Source organism: Rhipicephalus microplus, chromosome X (genome assembly GCF_043290135.1).
Source record: "Rhipicephalus microplus isolate Deutch F79 chromosome X, USDA_Rmic, whole genome shotgun sequence".
Classification (NCBI taxonomy): domain Eukaryota; kingdom Metazoa; phylum Arthropoda; class Arachnida; order Ixodida; family Ixodidae; genus Rhipicephalus; species Rhipicephalus microplus.
In genome coordinates, this window is record NC_134710.1 from 358,615,339 (window position 1) to 358,633,996 (window position 18,658).

The following is an 18,658-nucleotide window of genomic DNA, read 5'->3' on the forward strand; positions in this document are numbered from 1 at the left end:
TCTAGTGCAAACTGCACCAAAGTGCATATTTTGTCTCCTTAAATTGGCATTCGGGAGTTTATAGCCCTAAACTATTCTTGGTTTGGGCCTGTAGGGGCTCTCCCTCCTTCCCTCAAATAAATGAAAGATGTTTCGACATCTGTCTCTCCCAGAAATCGTATGTGCTATGTTTGCCCTCTCACTAATGTTTCACCATAATCTGACTGAATTGACTCATCATAATGGGATGAAAAAAGTGGCAGTTAGATGCTGGTTGATCTAAATATTTTGGCAGTGGCCATCATGGCATTCTGAGAGCTGAAGAACCACCTTACTGACTCAGTAAGGTGTTGATTCTGAATCATACTTGTCTAGAGTGGCTAGGCAGCCGATTGAGCCACCGTTTTTTGCAAAAGTATAAAGAGATCAACGATGTAACCAAACCAAACATAGTCGCATTGCATGTTGGGTCTTTGTGCTATAATAAAGCATGAACAGGAGCTTTGTAACCGATGCTAGCTTGCAGCTGTGGACAGTGCTAGTGTCAGCAACCACATGTTTGACTTCTCTAGACAAGTGTAATTCAGACTGGTCAAGCAGCAACCTGAATGGTAATACAATCTTGCAATGATCTAGATCTAGAGTATCTAGATAGTTAGGCTTCCTGGCCAGAACTCCAGGAACAGTAAATGAGAATCAGTTTGGACATGGGTGTGGGGATCGATTCAGTATTTCTGCTAGTGGAGGTACAGAAGATGTTATTGGATGTTCAAACCAGTTCAAACAACATTAACGGGCATCTCGGCACTTTATTTGTAACTAATGGTGTGCCGACATTCATGAGGCACATTTTTTCATGCATGCTGATTTGCCATTGCACTATATTGGCTTTGTAATCTAAATGGACAGCTGCACTTTGATATGCTGTGGGCTACATGAAAATTTTGGCTTAGCCTCATGACTGGTGTATCGGTTGACAGTCATTTCACAGTTAAACAGGTGTGCCCCCTCCCCCCTTTTTTTACATAAGACAGGCTCTGTACCTACAGCACTTCAGTTGCGTGAACACATTACTTACAGAGTGCAGTGCCTGAAGCGTGCGATGTAGGATCGGCCAGGGGGGGGGGGGGGGTGCAAACGAATTGCAGGTCCACATAATATTTATAGTTCTCTATCAACAGTGATGACCTCCTTTTATATTAATAAATAAAACAGACAGTGCAGGCAGTGTTAGTACTGTGGTTCCATGCATCAAAAAGTGTCATCCTGCATCCCCCCCCCCCTAACTCCCGCTTTTCGTTGTCTTCATTCTTAAGGAAAAAAAAAAAAAAGAGTTCCATCGCACCCTGGGAAAACCGTTGTCGTTCCCCAAGGCCAGAAAGTTTGAGAACCCCTGGTCTAAAGCATTGTTTTCCTGACCTTGATCATGGTCTTTTTTTGTTTCATGAGGACATAGTTTAGCACCAAACTTTTTTTTTCCAGAGGGCCAAGTGGTACTTTTGTCACATCATTGCATACATTTAAGGAAATAGGGGTGCTTTTTTTACAACCCTCGCTCTCCACATTTTTGTTTTGTTTCATGAAGCAGAAAAATGTACTATCTGTGCTTTATTGTAGAACTTCTAAATACTCATGTTTAGTTCAGTGAGAAAATTAAGCTATTTGAATGCCCTTAGCAAAGCATGAGATCTGATTTGGGCGATGGTTGTACACAGTTTTGCCAGTGGGCAGTCAGATGTGTGAGGTATTCAACCCATGATCTCCCACAGCTGAAGCAAACACCTAACCATGGCTACTGGATTTAGTATCATATTTATCATTGACGGTGGCCTCTATTCCCTGATTTTTGTGGTAATTTATAAAGCTTAGTTGTCAGGTTTTTCTATTTTTATAAATGGTCGCCTAGCTAAAGACAATTTTTGGGTTGTGTACTGATGGTGTACTAGACTCTTATGAGTCATTTTGACTTATTAAATTGAGTTTGAGTGTTAGTGCATGTGTTACTACAGTATAGACCGCCACGAGAGTTGCATACGTATATCGGCAATATAAGCGGTACTACACTATAATCAAAACAACCTTATTCAAAAGCTGCTTTTGCCCAAAACTTGTTGAGCATGCATCTTTGCATGTTGGAGAATCAAATCATGTGATGCGTCATGCTTACAACCATTCAAATTTCCGAATTAAAAAAAATTAACGTCCAAAGACCCGCGTTGCCAACAAAATGAACGTAATATAGGTGGAGTGGGTTATAGAAAAAAAAAAAAAGCACCATTGCGAAAATTCGCAAACTGCTTCTTAGATAGCCTCTATTATGCACATTACACAGCAGCTATGTCGAATCACGTCTGAAATTTTATGTCCTGAGAGACACCAATCGTTCGACTTCAGGGGCGCACCCAATTTCAATATATTGCAATCGAATAGCGAACCACCATTTGAGTGCTACACGTGTCACCCTTATTTCCATTAACGATATGTATCCCTTTCCTTCAAGTGCAGCAACTGCAAAGAGTTTCGTTGATTCTGTACCAACCACAACTTAGATAGCACACGACTGCTACTGCAATGTAACCAATGTTGATCAGGCCTAGCCTGCCATTTGGGACGTTGTCACGAGATGTTCGGCCAAGACATGAAGATAGGGCATCGAATAGATCACACTCAAGCACTTAACCAAGAACAGCATCCATGATACGAAGTTTGCATTTGCGGCTGGGAAATCAACTACGACAAAAACTCGCCAAGGAAGACTGCGCACTGGCTGCAAAGGTGAAAGCTTGCGTCATGAAGTCGTGAAGGTTTGAATTTACAGGCGAGGTAGCAAACGTGATATCTGTAGCAAGGTCAATAATGACGGCGCTTTTCTTCGTAGGAAACTCTTAAGCACAGTTGATAAGGGAGGGAGCCATGCTAGAGTCGCTATACTCGCGGATAACTTTTTTTGGCTATGAAAGAAAAGCTACGGAGTTGAACTGAGCATGTGCCACTGCTGAAGAATATATAGTCGCCGACCGATTTCTCAGACCTGGCGGGGACCGAAAAAAAGTCCGAAAAATTGAACAGTCCGAAAAATTCGTTTTTGTCAGAAATATGAACTTAATTGCATCAGGCAGGCTTAAAAAAGTCTATGATTCTGCCTTGCCTCATACTACGCATGGAAGCAATTTGTTCGCCTGTATTTGGACCAAGGTGACGTCGTCACCATAAATGCTCGACAAACGCGTCACCGCAGTGGCGATCTCCGCTGCCGACAGCTGTGGGCGCTCATCGTCGTTATCATCCGAACCGCTCTCTGGCTCCGGCACAACCGGGCGAAGAATTTCTTCAACTGTGGGCTCCACGCACCAAATTGTCATCGTCCCCACGAGCGAAGTCTTTAAACATTCACTTCACCACTGTGCAGCTCCGCCTCCTCCCTGTGCGGTGCGATGACGACAGTGCTGACCACTATGGCTGATCGAAGACGAAAAAATGGTCCGTGCCGCGTTTTCTAAAGCAGACACGGCCTCCGAAACTTGAAGTATGACATGACGATAGTTATAGCACGAGAACAGAAGGACGATGCAGAGACAAGGACACGTAGGACACGAAGGTTCTTCTTGTCTCTGCTTCGTCATTCTGTTCTCGTGCTATAACTATCGTCATGTCATACCAACCAGCCCAAGCTGCCACATTTGAAATATGATGTTTACTTTCCAATCTTGGGGACAGGAAAGTGATTTTAAAGTGAAGCCACTAAGCTTAGTCAAGCCGATGAAAAATTCAACATGGCGGCGTCCATACAGGTTCGTGGTGCAGCTCAAAACAAGTGATTTAGTCCAAAAAATCCAACTTTCATCCGAAAAATCGGTAGAAAAAAATGCATTAGCACTATGGGAACCCTGATGGTGCACTTTTGAAGTCCGAAATATTCAACAAGTCCGAATTTTTGGAGTCCGAAAAATTGATTGGCGACTGTAGTCCTACAATTGCACCCATATTTCCACGTGAAAATCATAGAAAACAACATCACTTTATTTTCTAGGAGATGTTTATAAAGAGACCCAGCACATCCCAATGACATATTCATAATTGTTTTGTTCATGCATTGTAACTTCACATTTTTGCACTTGCGAAAATGTCGCTTGTTTTACGTGCACCTCACTGTCAAAATGGTGTCTTCATCTTTGGGTGAGCACTTGTCACCATCCAGCTATTTTGACGAGTCACTGAAGCAGCTTGTGACAAATCTCACTAACAAATGGCTGTCTAAGCACATGTAGTAAATTGAGTGCAGTGCTATCATTCAAACACTGCCGTCATTCGAAGCGTCCATGTCATTTGAAGCGCAAGCCGAATCGAACTAGTTGGTGGAGGAGTACATGTGCAGTAATGCCTAGTTCACACTGAAACATCCGCTTTCTACAGCGACCGAAATTTCCCTGCCGCCGAAACGCAGCGTTGTTCGCACTGGACGCGCCCCACGCCGCCGAATATGCCATCTACTACGGGGCAAACGCGGGATGGATGCGCTGTCACCCGGTTGTTGTCGCGGCTCGCAAACGCTACTACGCCATCCGGTGGTGTATACTTCGACGATTCTCGTACGCAAGAAACAAGAAAAGACAGTACTGCTTACTTTGCTGGCAAGTGGCTGTCTTGTAATGCACGAAGAGCAGAAAAACCACCAACGCCAGCTGCGTTGGTGGGTTTGTTTTCCTCTGCAAGACCGCAACAAGCTCGGTCACGCAAACAGCAAGCTCGATCACCTCTTCCACGAAATACGGACGCGAAGTAGGCACACAGTAGGTTAAACTCCCGTTGGTTTCAACATTCAGTTATGTGCACTGCGCCATAACAAGTGAGTAGGGCTTGGCCGCCATTTTTCAAAATTCCTTGACTAGTGCTCCTATTGGTCCGCGGTGACCGATTCGGCGGCAGACGCCGCAAAAATCGGTCCGAGAGCGATCGGCGCGGAGAGGACCCTCTCGGCGGATCTCGCCGCCGCCGAACCGGATTCGGAGCACTTTCGGCGGCCGCAATGCTCAGTGTGAACGCGGCCTAACTCCACCCCCGTAGCTTTCTCTTCATTGCCAAGAAAAGTTGTCCGTGAGTATGCTACACTGTAGCCGTGTGGCCGCTTCTCCTCCTTCACTCTGGAAACCCGCGCAGCGTGCCGCGGTCTTCCTTTTCTTTTTACTCCTTCTGCCCTCCGTTCGTTCACTCCGCATGCCCTCCTCCTCAGTAATGACCTCGTCGTTCGCTCCCCAGCAGCGGCGCACCCAGCACGCATCCTTTCAGACTCAGACCCGTTAGCACGTTTGTAACCGGTTTTCCGGAAACCGTATTACAACCGGTCTTTCATCTTGGGGGACTGCACAGTAAGCGGTATGCGTATACATGGGGTTCTATGGAAGAATAAACGGGAGTCGAAAAAGGCGGCATTGTGAGCGGTCCTGCACTCTAAGTGGTTACATTATAAGTGGTCTACACTGTATGGGGCTTAAGTGTTTTTTTTTTATGGGCACTTATTTTTTGTTTGTTTCTCATCATCTCTCCTGCAGTTAGACTAGTCTCTATAGATATTAAGGATTCACTTCTTCTCTGTCTCTTTCCGACTGCATATAAAATGACTGTTGGTTTTGTTTTCCAAAACCTGTTATCTTGGAGGTTCCATCCTAAATGTGCTGGCGTTATGTTTGTCTCTTTTCAGGCAAAGGTTGTGTCGCACTGTGTGTAGAAAATGTGCAGCGTGTGCAAGAACTTTCCCCATTAGAAGTTGTAGAAATGTTCGTCACCATTTTCTGCTTCCTGAAGGATTCAAGTGAAGTTTCGCAGCTGCTTCTTGATGACTTTCGATCTTGCCAAGGATATGTGTTCCTCTCCGAATTCCTTCTAAGGTAAAACTCTTGTTAAATATATATCTAATAATACACTCAAACCTCGCTGACGAATATGGATATATCAAATTATTCGTTATAACAAAGTGAAAAATAGTTGAGATACAGTGTTATAAATATACTTTCATAACGAATTTTCAGCTGTAATGCAGTATTTTTGTGACAGATCTGATCTTCCTATAATGAGGCTTGAGGGTAGTTGTTTAATGTAAATGTCAGTTTCCTTTGTTGTGTTTGTGTTCATCATCATCATCATCATCAGCCTGACTACATCCACTGCAGGACAAAGGCCTATCCCATGTTCTGCCAGTTAACTCAGTCCTGTGCTTGCTGCTGTCAATTTATACCCGGAAACTTTTTAATCTCAATAAACAATTGTATCGGGCCACTTGGTAATCTCATCTGAGTTTTAATATCATCTGCCCACCTAACCTTCTGTCTCCCCCTAACCCGCTTGCCTTCTCTGGGAATCCAGTTAGTTACCCTTAATGACCAGCACTTTTCCTGTCTACGTGCTACATGCCTGGCCCATGTCCATTTGCTCTTCTTGATTTCAACTATGATATCCTTAACCCCCGTTTGTTCCCTAATCCACTCTGCTCTCTTCTTGTCTCTTAAGGTTACACCTACCATTTTTTTTTCCATTGCTCGCTGCGTCGTCCTCAATTTAAGCTGAACCCTCTTTGTAAGTCTCCAGATTTCTGCTTCGTAGCTAAGTACCGGCAAGATACAGTTGTTATATACCTTCCTCTTGAGGGATAGTGGTAAACTACCTGTCATAATTTGAAAGTGCTTGCCAAATGTGCTCCACCACATTCTTATTCTCCAAGTTACTTCAATCTCGTGGTTCGGCTCTGCGGTTATTACCTGCCCTAAGTAGACATAGTCTTTTACAACTTGAAGTGCACTGTTACCTATCTCGAAGCGCTGCTCTCTTCCGAGGTTGTTGTACATTACTTTCGTTTTATGCAGATTAATTTTAAGACCCACCTTTCTGCTCTCCTTGTCTAACTCCGTAATCATGAGTTGCAATTCGTCCCCTGAGTTACTCAGCAATGCAATGTCATCGGCGAAGCGCAGGTTACTAAGGTACTCTCCATTAACTCTTATCTCTAACTGTTCCCATTCTAGGACTCTGAAAACCTCCTGTAAGCACGCGGTGAATAGCATTTGGGAGATTGTATCCTTCTGCCTTACACCCTTCTTGATTGGTATTCTCTTGCTTTCTTTATGAAGCACTATGGTAGCAGTTGATCCCCTGTAGATTTCTTCCAGGATGTTTATATATGCTTCATCTACGCCCTAATTCCACAGTGTCTGCATGACTGCTGATATTTCTATTGAATCAAACGCCTTCTTGTAATCTATGAATGCTATGGCTAGTGGTTGGCTACATTCTGAGCATTTCTCTATTACCTGATTGATAGTATGAATGTGGTCGATTGTTGAGTAGCCTGTTCGAAATCCTGCTTGTTCCTTTGGTTGATTGAATTCTAATGTTTTCCTAACTCTGTTAGCAATCACCTTTGTAAATAGCTTGTATACTACGGAGAGCAAGCTGATCGGCCTGTAATTCTTCAAGACCTTGTCATCTTTTTTCGTGTTTGTGTTCAGTATTGTTTAAATGAGGAATGTGATAGAATATGGCACAGTTCTTTTTTTCAGCTACTGACATTTCAGTAAACATGAGTGTTAAAAATGCATAGCAATTTGGTATAAAAATGTGTCGTACCCAAATGTAAAATGCTCATATTTAAGACATTTTTTCCTCTATTTTTTTAGCTTCTGCAGTCTTAATTAAAAAAGCTTGAAAATTCCCCATTTTCTAGAATACCTGTAAAGCAGCTGCTCCGGGCTGGTTGAAGTCGCTGTGTTTTTTTTTGTGCAATTAACCCTCTGCAGTCCAAAAATTTTACACACTTTCCGGCTCTACCGGTCCGAACATATTTTGTCAGTTCCTGGCATCGCGAAAAAAAACCCGAACTGTGGAAGAAAAGCTTACAGGATACTTATTTTTGTTCCTGCGTTCTGCACGCAACTCCCTTAGCGATATTCGGGCAGCGTATGACACCACTCAAGGCATTCCCTAGGGTGCAGGCTACGGTTGCCACTGTAGGTTTTGCAGAAAAACAGAGGTGTTGTCTCCACCTCCGTCGTCGTCGTCTTCATCACTCACTTCTGTCAAACCACTGTCATCACTGTCTGGTGGGGCAGGTCGTTTTCTTCCTCACTGAAGTCATCATCGCTTTCGCGAAAAGTTCCACTGTAAAACGCACGCGGGGAAAACGTAGCATGGCTCCTCAGCAAAACCTGGCCCGAATGGGTACGCTCTAGGCTCGGTGCTGGACATAGGGCTGAACGCTAGTGTAAAAAAAAAGTATACCTCAACAAACTAAGCTCACTCATTCCTCAAGAAATGACTCTTCATGTATTTTAAAAATGTACGCAACTTGCAGTGAGAAAACCCCAAAATTCAAACCGCAAACACTGTCTTCGGGCGGTGCCCGACTACGCTACGGCTGTGTTGCCTTGTCGGGCAGTGTTCGACAACGGATCACAAAGGGTTAAACTATTTTGAGTTGTCTTTGGTGAGAAATTCTAGAATGTTTAAAATTGCTTGCAAGAGTATACTGTTTGTGCATTTCTCTACCAACTACATAATATTAGTTTTGTCTTAGATGGACACTAAAGTGAGACAATAAAATCGCTTAGATGATTAAATTACACTTTGAAAACTCTGGTGTCATGAATTCTACCACCTGAGGTTTATTAATAGATGAGAAAATGATGCCAGAAGTTAAATTTTCGAATTTTTCTTTATAATCTTCTGACGTCACAGATTCTAAACTGCTTTTGTATTTTGGCTACATAGGCTCAATGAAATTTCTGGAAACTTGGTATGCTAAGTCTCTGGTTTTCTCAAAAGACAATACTGTTGAACCCCTGTATAAGAGATATGCAGTGGGGAGCAGTTTTTGTCTTTTTTATATGAGGTGTCTCTTATAAGCAGGGTACCCTATAAGCATTTTTTACCACCCATTCACTGTTGGCACACTGATGTCTCTTATCCCTATCTGTCTCTTACATCAGTGTCTCATACAAAGGGGTTCGACTGTATTCTTCATTCCTACCGATCAGTAACAATATGTGCCATGAAAATTTATGATGCCACGACAGTTGGTGCAAAAACTTCAAGGTGGCATCGACAGCTGCTTTTTCTTGTTTACTTGCTTAGCAAGTGTCTTCTCCCAGGGAGAGTTGTGTTTTTGGTATCATAGAAAAGTAATCTACAAGTACGAGAAAAATTGCTTTTCTTCTTCATGTCTCTTTATACTAATATGAAAAGGGTACATATTCATAAAAATTCGTCGACGTCTGTATTGAAAACAGAAAATGTTACCAATTCCAGACTGGAGCAAAATAGCTCTCAGGAGGCTTGTGAAGCACTGAGAAACCTTGCTGTACTAATGACATCGCTCACCACTTGTGGCTACTATGAGTTGAAGCCTAGCCAAGCCAGCACAGGTTCACTTTTCCAAATCCCTGGTTTTACATTACCACAGCCGTCTGGCAAAGGTACGTGAAATTGTTTTTCCAGCTTTTCATATTCTGGGGGAAAAAACAAAAAAAGAAACAAAGAGAGATGATTCTGGAACTTCGCATGCCCGTTTACTTTCTTCTTCAATAGCTTTGGTTATACAGTTGAATTTCATTATCTTGATATTGGTTAATTCGAATCATTCTTAATCAATACAGCTTTGTCCAAAAGTACCGAAAGACTTCCATTCTCTAAACCACTTCTTTTTGGTCGTACTTATGAATAATGAAAGTTGACTTTCATAAGTACAGTGAAATCTCAGTAGAACGAACCCCACATTAACGAACTTTTCAGATTAGCAAACTTTTAAAAAATCCCGTGCCAACTGCTAATACAGTCGACTCCCGGTAATTCGAAGTTGCTTAATTGGAAGTTTCGGTTAATTAGAAATGAGCAAGTGGTCCCATCAGTTTTGCATGCAATCGTATAGAAAAAAATGCTCGATAATTCGAAGTTAAAAACCCTTAATATTGGTTAATTAGAAGTTTTTTCAATCGACAGTCTCGTCGCGACCGTAATTTTACAGTAAAATGGGGAACTTTTCATATGCCAAAACATTTGCCGGACCGCGCTGGTGTCTTCGCCATCACTACTGTCCGCAGCGCCACAGATCTTGAAGCGGCAATCTTTTTAACGCTGGCGAATCGCATCGGCGGCATCGACTGACTCTTTAGTTGACTTTTGTCGAGACTCGAGTGTGTCATCGCGTCACCCGCGCGCTGGGTTGATTCCACACGTGTTTCCGCGCTTCTGATTTTGAGTGTTGTGGTGGTGACGTACGTTTGATAATGGCAACTCGTGGCCCTTACCGAACGCTAGACCTAGCGACGAAAGTCCAAGTCTTGAAGGAAGTTGACCAGGGAGGCACCGCCAAACAAGACATTGCAAGAAAGTACGGCATTAAGCCTAACACGCTGTCGACTTTCATAAAGAATAAGCGCTCAATATTGGATGCGTTTGAAAGTGAAAAATTCAAGACATCGCGGAAGCGGATGCGCACCGGCGCCTACCCCGAGTTGGAGGAAGCACTGCTGATTTGGATCAGAGAGGCACGAAACAACAAACTTCCTCTCAGTGGTGAAGTCGTCACGGCAAAAGCGTCATCGCTTGCTTAAATGTTGGGCATCAACGACTTCGCTGCTTCGGATGGGTGGCTTACGCGTTTCAAACATCGCCACGACTCGATTTTTAAAAGCGTGTGTGGGGAGAAGGCGTCAGTCGATGAGGAAACGTGCCTGACATGGAAAACGGGCAAGCTTCGCGAGTACCTCGAAGAATACCAGCCGGCAGACATTTTTAATGCAGACGAGACTGCGCTTTTTTATCGGCTGCTACCGGACGAGACCCTGACATTTAAAGACGACGACTGTTCTGGAGGCAAAAGAAGCAAAGAGAGAGTGTCAGTGCTAGTCGCGGCGAACATGACTGGCACAGAACGGTGTCGCCTGCTTGTGATCGGGAAGGCTGCCAAGCCTAGGTGCTTTAAAGGCGTGAAGACGCTTCCTGTGGATTATGCCTCGAACAGAAAGGCGGGGATGACATCCGATATATTTAAGGACTGGATCACCAAACTCGACCGCAAGTTCGCGCAATCAAGCCGTAAGGTGTTGTTCCTTGTGGACCAATGTAGTGCCCACATGAACGTACCTGCCTTGAGTGCCATCCGTCTTGTGTACCTGCCTGCAAACACGACGTCCGCGTTGCAGCCCATGGACCAGGGCATAATAAAAAATGTGAAGGTATTGTATAGGCAGCATTTCGTCGAGCGCATGCTTTTGTGCATGGACAACTCGTCGCAATACGAGGTGAGTTTGCTTAGTGCCATCAACATGCTAGCGCGAGCTTGGACCCGCGTGAAAGAAGAAACCATTGGCAATTGTTTCCGGGCCTGTGGTTTCATGGAAAACTCGGGGGATGCTTCTCCTTGTGCGCCAGTGGAAGTGCAAACAAATGAGCTCGACGACGGTAGCTTTCGCGCCGCTCTCGGTGACGTCCGTTTTGACGAGTATGTCGCTGTGGACAGCAACGTCGAAACATGCGGTCCACTAACGGACAGCGAAATCGTGCAGATGGTTCGGCCCCATGACTGCATTCCTGAAAATGACGATGATGACGACGACATCGGAAATGAGCCACCACCGAGGGCTGCCGATGTAGCTGCGGGTCTTGCTCTTGCGCAGCGGTTTTTTGTTGAAGAACACAACGCCGAAGAAGCACTTCGACACGTGTATTCCTTACAAAACTCGCTAGCCGCAGCCAGATTCTGCAAGCAGAAGAAGATGACAGACTATTTTTACTCAAAACTGTCGCGCTTTTAAACTAATAAAAGTGCCGTTTTTAGGGCTTTTTGCTTAATTCGAAGCTCGTTTAATTCGAAGTTTTTTGCGGTTCCCGTGAACTTCGTATTAACGGGAGTCGACTGTAGTTGCAATATAAAATTATTTCACGACTACGTACTTCAGAATACCGAACTTTTCAGAATAACGAGCATTAATTTAGTTCTGCATCATATTAACAATGCCTCAGTACTACGAACTCATGTTTTGAAATCTGTCGGGACCACCGGAGCGGTCGGTACGCAAGCAGAAGACGAAGCGAACGGATGCCTTGCTTCTCGGAAGACTTGCGATGGTGTGGAGGGGGGGAAAAAAAAATGAAGGGCAACTTTTTTTTTTCTTTTTGTTGAAACGCCGATGCTGTGGGAGGGCAAGGTCAGTGAGGCAGAGTGAGAGTTGCGGAGCTAGAAGCATGGGCGCTCAAAACCTGAGCCAGCAAGGGAGCAGGAAACGAAACGTGAGGAATTTTCTTTTTTAGCACTTTTCTTTCTTCGAAAGATGCGGTGACTGCCGACGCTTCGGGTTTTTTTTTCTTTGTCACTTCTACATGTGCTCTAGGAGGCCTTGTTTGTCAGTTGTGTTCATCTCTTTTCGTTGATTACTTATCACGTCCGCAAAGTAAGTCAGCGTTCGCTCTGCAGTGCTACTTCAAATGAGTTCATCTCTGCTTGCGACGAAGAAGCAGAAGCAGTTTTCACTGAGCGATAAAGTGGATATTCTTCAGCAACTGGAAGGCAAAAAACAAGCTGTTGTGACCAAAGAAGCAAATCGGACCACAGGAATGAGGATGAGCTGGAGGCCTTTACGCTGCAAAGTTTGTGGTGCACACGCAAAAAAAAAAAAAACATAGAGAAATCACATACTTCTTTAAAGTAAACGTGCATTTTTTGGTGTTCACTTAAGCGTTTGTTTTTTCTCGTGAAAAACAAGTTCAAGGACCCACCGTTGTAATGGTAAGTCGTTTTGGTCGGTGGAAAATAAGTATTTATGGTTAATTTTTGGGATTTCACTATAACGACCTTTCAAAATAACAAATAAATTGCCGCAGCCCCCTGAAGTTCGTTATAACGAGATTTCACTATATGACTTGCTGAGAGCTGAGGTTAAACATGGGCAGTGTTCAGTTTGATTGTATAATTACAAATGTGAATTTTCTTATGTTTCTGTATGTGCAGAAATACTTTTACATTTTTCCCAGTAGTTATGTAGATTTGGTCATATTGTCTTGGGGTCATGAGATGGATGAATGGAGAAGACTGCAGGTCGAATAATAAACTGTTTATTCGGGTCGTACTTGGGGCCACGTAAAAGGAAATTTAGATTACAGCAAGACACTGGCACTGGTAGCGGCGAGCAGAGCATCTGCCGTCGATCAACTGACAAGCGGCGAAGCGTGTCGGCGTTTATACACTTGCCACCGAATGTTGTAGCGTTACTGCTAGCGGCAACGTAGGTTCCAGAATAATCCGAAATGTTTACGAAGTGGGCGTAATCTTAACAAAACGATCTACTACAGCCTCGAAGCTTTTCAAACATAGCAGGCGCGGTTTTGCGCTGAACGTAGTGTAATAGGTAATAACAAAACTTGAGAAAAGAAACGTGGCATTATCATAGTATATTATAGCTTCGGGCTTGTTCTAGAAGGCTGTTCTTTGCTAGAACTGTACAACAAGTGCTGAAAACCTGACAACAATACAAGTAATGAATAAAAAGCTTGAGATTGATTAAGGGGGACAGATGGAGCTATTTCTTTGTCTCTTAGTCTCCTAGGCAGTTTGGGTAGGTCAATAGTTTATGATATATTGTTGCTTGGCTGTTGGCATAAACATTGAATGTTGCAGTTTGGTTGGATGCCACCAAGTGTCTACTTCAGCAGTTTGTGAGAAAAGGGGCAAGGGTTATTGGTTGGGAAAGGGTACACAAGTCTGCAACTTTTACAGGAACAAGCGTCAGAAATATTCAAGCATTCCAAGTGCTTCAGACTGTTTTTCCAAAAGTGAGTTTGGAGCATTATTATTTGTTTGTGTGGTGCTGGTTGTGTCTGTGAAATATGAAGAAACGAGAGCTTTTCTTTAGTGATCTTGCCGAAAACCCTGGTGGCATGCCATTCACCACTCTTTTAGCATGTTAAGGATGGGCTGAAAAATTGTGGAGAATAACTAGATCTTCAGCTCAATGGTAATATTGATACAGTTCTCCAAGTACTGTAAGATGATTGTGCACTCTACCTGAAGTGCGCTGTTATATCTCGACCAGCAGTACAGCTTGCCTAAAAAAATGTACCGAACAGTCACCTTCCTACTAAGCATAATCATTCATAAATGGGCTGGTCGGCATAAATGTGTACATAGAGTAGTTAACACATAAAGTAAAACTATGTTACATAAACATGTAATCAGTACTTTAGTATTTGAAAATTATTTTTGATGTTCAAAGTTATTTGTCTAGGTATTCTGTAGGAAATGCACTGTTAATCCAATCTTGTAGGTAAGTGGTTGTTAAAGGGGTACTGACACGAAATTTCGGGGTCGAGATAGCTTGCGGGGTCGATTCTCGTGAACATTCGTATATCATCTGCAAGATATCAACAGCGAATATAGCTTAGAAGGTGTTTTAATTTAATTTTGAAGTTCGCGTGAGTGGCCGAGTCCATAGCGCTATAGACACCCTCGGAGGAGACCCTGAGGGAACCCCCTACTTCCCTCATGTCACCACTCTGCAGTCAACAAAATAAGTTATGATGATGTCATAGCCGCCAGTTTTCTTTTGTCGCCTTAGTTCCCGAAGTCTATATTTCTCGGCTGCTGGTTGCGAGTGCGTGGTCGTGACGCACGCTTAGAAAGTTTTGTGTTTGGCGACATTGCTGTCCCGTTTCCTTTTCTAAAGTAATTCTTGATGCGGACCGTGTGGAAGTCCGTCACAGTTCTGTGTGCTGACGTGGTCAAGAGCTGCACACGCCAAGTGGCGACAGTTGTACCCAGTTTTTGGAACTCTCTCAAAACGAAACTGATTGATAATGAGTGGTCTCTAACTAATTATCTGTCACATGCTGCAGCAAACGAAGTGTCGTGTCATGAGTAACAGGCCCCCAGCAATGTATTGCAGCAAAAAAAATGCAAGGCCCAAGTTTTTGTGTGTCAGTACCCCTTTAAGGCTCAGTTCAGTAGAAACTCATACTTTCCTGTTCACTATGTTTTTCTGGCTCTTACAGTTTGAAATGCCTGTTTTTTTTTCTTTTTAATTCTCCTGTCATGTGCATGAACTTCTCATTCTATGCATTTGCCTTCCCAGCTGTTAAGTCTAAAAACATTGACAGCACTTTTTTTTTAACGCTACTTTTTGCCACTGAAAAGGGTCAGCGTCTGCCATGTCGCACCATCTTAACAAGGAACAGCAAGATTGTGTCTTTTCATACTGGCATTTGGCCAGGTGGTTGAGTGCCAGTTGGGAGCCTGCTCGCGTGCAGGCTCCCTAAAGGGCTGCATGCCATCTGCCCTTCACCTTTTTCATACAGTACTTATAATCCTACCATGGTTATTATAGCATGGGCTTGGTGATGTTGCCTTCTATTTCGTATGGTTTGACGTACTAGAGAAATTTTTTTAGTGAAAAAATTATCAGATGTTATATTGTTTCAAATTGTGTTATTTTTGTGTGGTCTCCTGAGAAATGCAACTATAGGGTTCCGCTGTATACTGTGTAAAGTTGAAATTAATTACAAAACATGACAGTGCCTTTTACGGTATGTACAGTGTAGTCCATAATTAGAAGGAATACAGGTTGGCCACGCTTTGCGCACCGCTTCTGACGTAAGGTGTCAAGTAGATGATGCCCCGATGTGTGCATGCGCTGTAAGCATGGAAGAACGTGCCTATCTGTGTCTTCTGCTAGCACAGCTACCACTTGAACTGTTGACTTTTCTTGATGAGCACACTTGCCTTGAGCCTTTACATAAAACATTGGCTTTAATCAGTTTATCACTGGTGTGGGAAGAGCATTGAGATTTATTAAGTAAACCTACAAGGCGAGCTAGTTCCTTCATCTTGGCTATTGCGTACAGGCCTAAAAGTATATGAGATGTGATGAAAGGCCAGAACAGCTCAAGATCATTATGATGGCTGAGTTTTTCTGCATTTATTTCATGAAATATTAGATAATGGCAGGCCTACATAACGGCAGGCCTGATGTCTAACATACTGCATAACATCACTGTCACATTCATTGACTGTACTCACATGTGTATGTTTGTGCAAAGCAACATAATGACACTTCCTGAAGACAGAGTACACCTGGGCTACTGTGATTTTTAATTTTTACTATTACTTTTTATAGGCTCAGACCGTGCACTTGTCATCCCTGCTTCTTGATGCCATCAGCACCATCTATCATTCGGACAAAGCAAATTACTTCATTCTCGAATCCAGCCATCCATTGTCGCACTTTTCAGAGAAGATTCATCTGAAAACTTCAGAAATACAGGTTTGTTTTCTAGCCTGTTCTTTTCTTTTCTTCTTTGTGTGTATGAACTGTGCTAAGTACTGAGTTGATGCCTGTTCTACTCCTTACAGGAAAAGTTCTTCAAGCTTCTGGAGTTCATTGTCATGGATTTAAAATTTGTTCCTTGCAAAGAACTAATCAGCCTTAGCATCCTTCTGAAAACCAACAGGTATTTCATTCATTGTGATGCAGCATGAAATGCATGCCACTTACAGTTTAAAACTGTGTTAGACCTTTGGATAGCTGGTGTAAGGACAGTATTGTTAATATCAAGAAAAAAATAGTCATGGGCAGGGCAGATAGCGCGAAAGCAAGATAGCTGCTGGTCATTAAAAATTACAGATTGAATTCCAAGATAAGGCAAGTGGGTGATTGGGAGACAAAAATTAGGTGGGCAGATGAGATTAGGAACTTTGCGGGTGTAAAGTGGCAGCAGCAAACGTAGGACCGAGTTGACTAGTGGAACATGGGAGAGGTGTTTTTGAGGCAGTGGGCGTAGTCAGGCTGATGATGATGATGATTATAATGTGAATAGTATTCAAATATTAATGAAATGGCTGGTCCTGTTGACCTGCCGTGATGACTTAGTGGCTGTAATATTGCATTGCTAAGCACCATGGCAGGGGTACAATTTCCGGCCATGATGGCCACTTTTTGATGGGGGGCAAAGTAATATTAATGAACAGTCTTATGCATTGGAACTTGGTTAACTCCAACGTGATTGGAAATTTGAATAAAATAGAAGTCATACTTAGAGAACCTCCTTGAAAATTGTGTTCATTGATCTGTAGGGTACCATGTGCTAGTGTAAGCCTTACCATGTGTTCCTGGATAGGCAGCGCCTATGCTATCATCCCATGTATATGCCGACAGAACGCAGGAGGAGATGGCTAGTTCGGGACATGCTGGCATTTAATGAAAAGATTAAAAGGTTGTTTGTGTTCGGTATTCCCTAGTGAATTCAGAGCACATACACAGCAGAATAATTTGGTTAGTCCATGTAGGAATATCCACCTCAGGTCAACTTAAAGAGGCCCTGCAACACTTTTCTAAATAGCTATTGAATGAATTCTTTGTAGGAGCTTATTGTCTCATGAATTCGCTTCTGCGAAAATTTTCAGAATCCGCCCAGTAAGAGCGGAGTTACTAAAATTTGTCACATGCTGCAATCACATTCTCTCTTGTCAAAAGTGCTGGAAGCTAAGCAGGAAGGGATGTCTCGAGAGAAGAAAATGCATCCCGTGCGCCATGTGACACGGAGCACTTTCTCTCTCTCTCTTTTTTTTTTTTTTTTTTTTTGTGAGCGCATGGTTTTTCAGTGTGCGCACGCGTGGAGAAGTCTCGGCCTTCCATGGCGGCCCCAGTAGCGACCGAGTGCGCCTTGTTCAAACAAGCCAATGTCTGATACTACCGTATTTACTCGATTCTACCGCGCCCTCGATTGTAACGCGCACCCGGTTTCCACAACGGAAAAAAAAAAAGTAAGGCAACGCACACCCATTTTTCTCGTTGGCCCGCACGATCACACCACTCGGGAAAACGACTCCTTTCGGGAGCATCTTCCGTTTAAATATGAGGTACGGGGGAAGCCTGTGCCTATCTGACGTGCAGCGGAACATTGCCGTCACTCTAGTTTTACCGTGGCCCGATGTCAGCATACGAACTTGCTTCGACGGTTGTGGTGCCAGGCATGTTGAAGTAAAGAGGCGTCTGATCGGCATACCCAATTTGCCCAAGCAGGTAGCCATTGTTGTGCCGCAAGTTTAGGATGAACCTCTGAAAACTTTTAAGCTTTTCTTCGTACTCCTCCGGCAAGTTTTGGTCCATGCCGGTTCGCTTTCGGAGGGAAAAGCCTAAAGTTAGTTAGCCTAAACCATAAAGTTAGATAGCCAGCACCTGCTCGCTTTGAACTGGCTCCGCATTAATCCTTTTTCTGAAGCTAACTGCATAGCCCGCACTTGGAGCAGTTCTGTCGTCACGGGCCGCTGTGCCGCTCGTTGCTCAAGCACATACTCGGCGAGCAGCTCTTCAATTTGCGGAAACCGACCCTGCTGTGGTCCACTGAAGCCTTTGCGTGAATCTTTGCTGTCGACAATCTTCTGCTTTTGTTTCCGCCAGCCTCGGAAACTCCGAACGACCGCGATGCGGCCCGATTTACGTCCGTTTCGGCACACGCGATGACTTTTCTTTTAAAAGCGGCATCGTGGTGCACTCGTCGAGTTTTTCGAGTCGGCCCTTCCATGCCGTCGATGCTAATGAACTACAAGATTAGGAACTCCTCTGCACACAAACGAAGTGCCGCACATGGGAAACACAATGGCAGAAATGGCCTGACTCGCCATGCCTACGCACATAGGGGGTGG

The 18,658-nt window shown here is 43.7% G+C and overlaps 1 protein-coding gene across 2 annotated transcripts in view; it reads left to right on the top strand.

Moving 5' to 3' along the window:
• bchs (WD repeat and FYVE domain containing 3 bchs) overlaps positions 1 to 18,658 on the top strand; it is a 227,185-nt gene that overhangs the window by 24,029 nt on the left and 184,498 nt on the right. For both annotated transcript variants that reach the window (XM_037413472.2, XM_037413474.2), the window contains exons 6-10: positions 5,678 to 5,864; positions 9,274 to 9,440; positions 13,739 to 13,794; positions 16,131 to 16,277; positions 16,367 to 16,464. In XM_037413472.2, the coding sequence (XP_037269369.2) occupies positions 5,678 to 5,864; positions 9,274 to 9,440; positions 13,739 to 13,794; positions 16,131 to 16,277; positions 16,367 to 16,464 (655 nt within the window). The remainder of the gene's footprint in view (positions 1 to 5,677; positions 5,865 to 9,273; positions 9,441 to 13,738; positions 13,795 to 16,130; positions 16,278 to 16,366; positions 16,465 to 18,658) is intronic.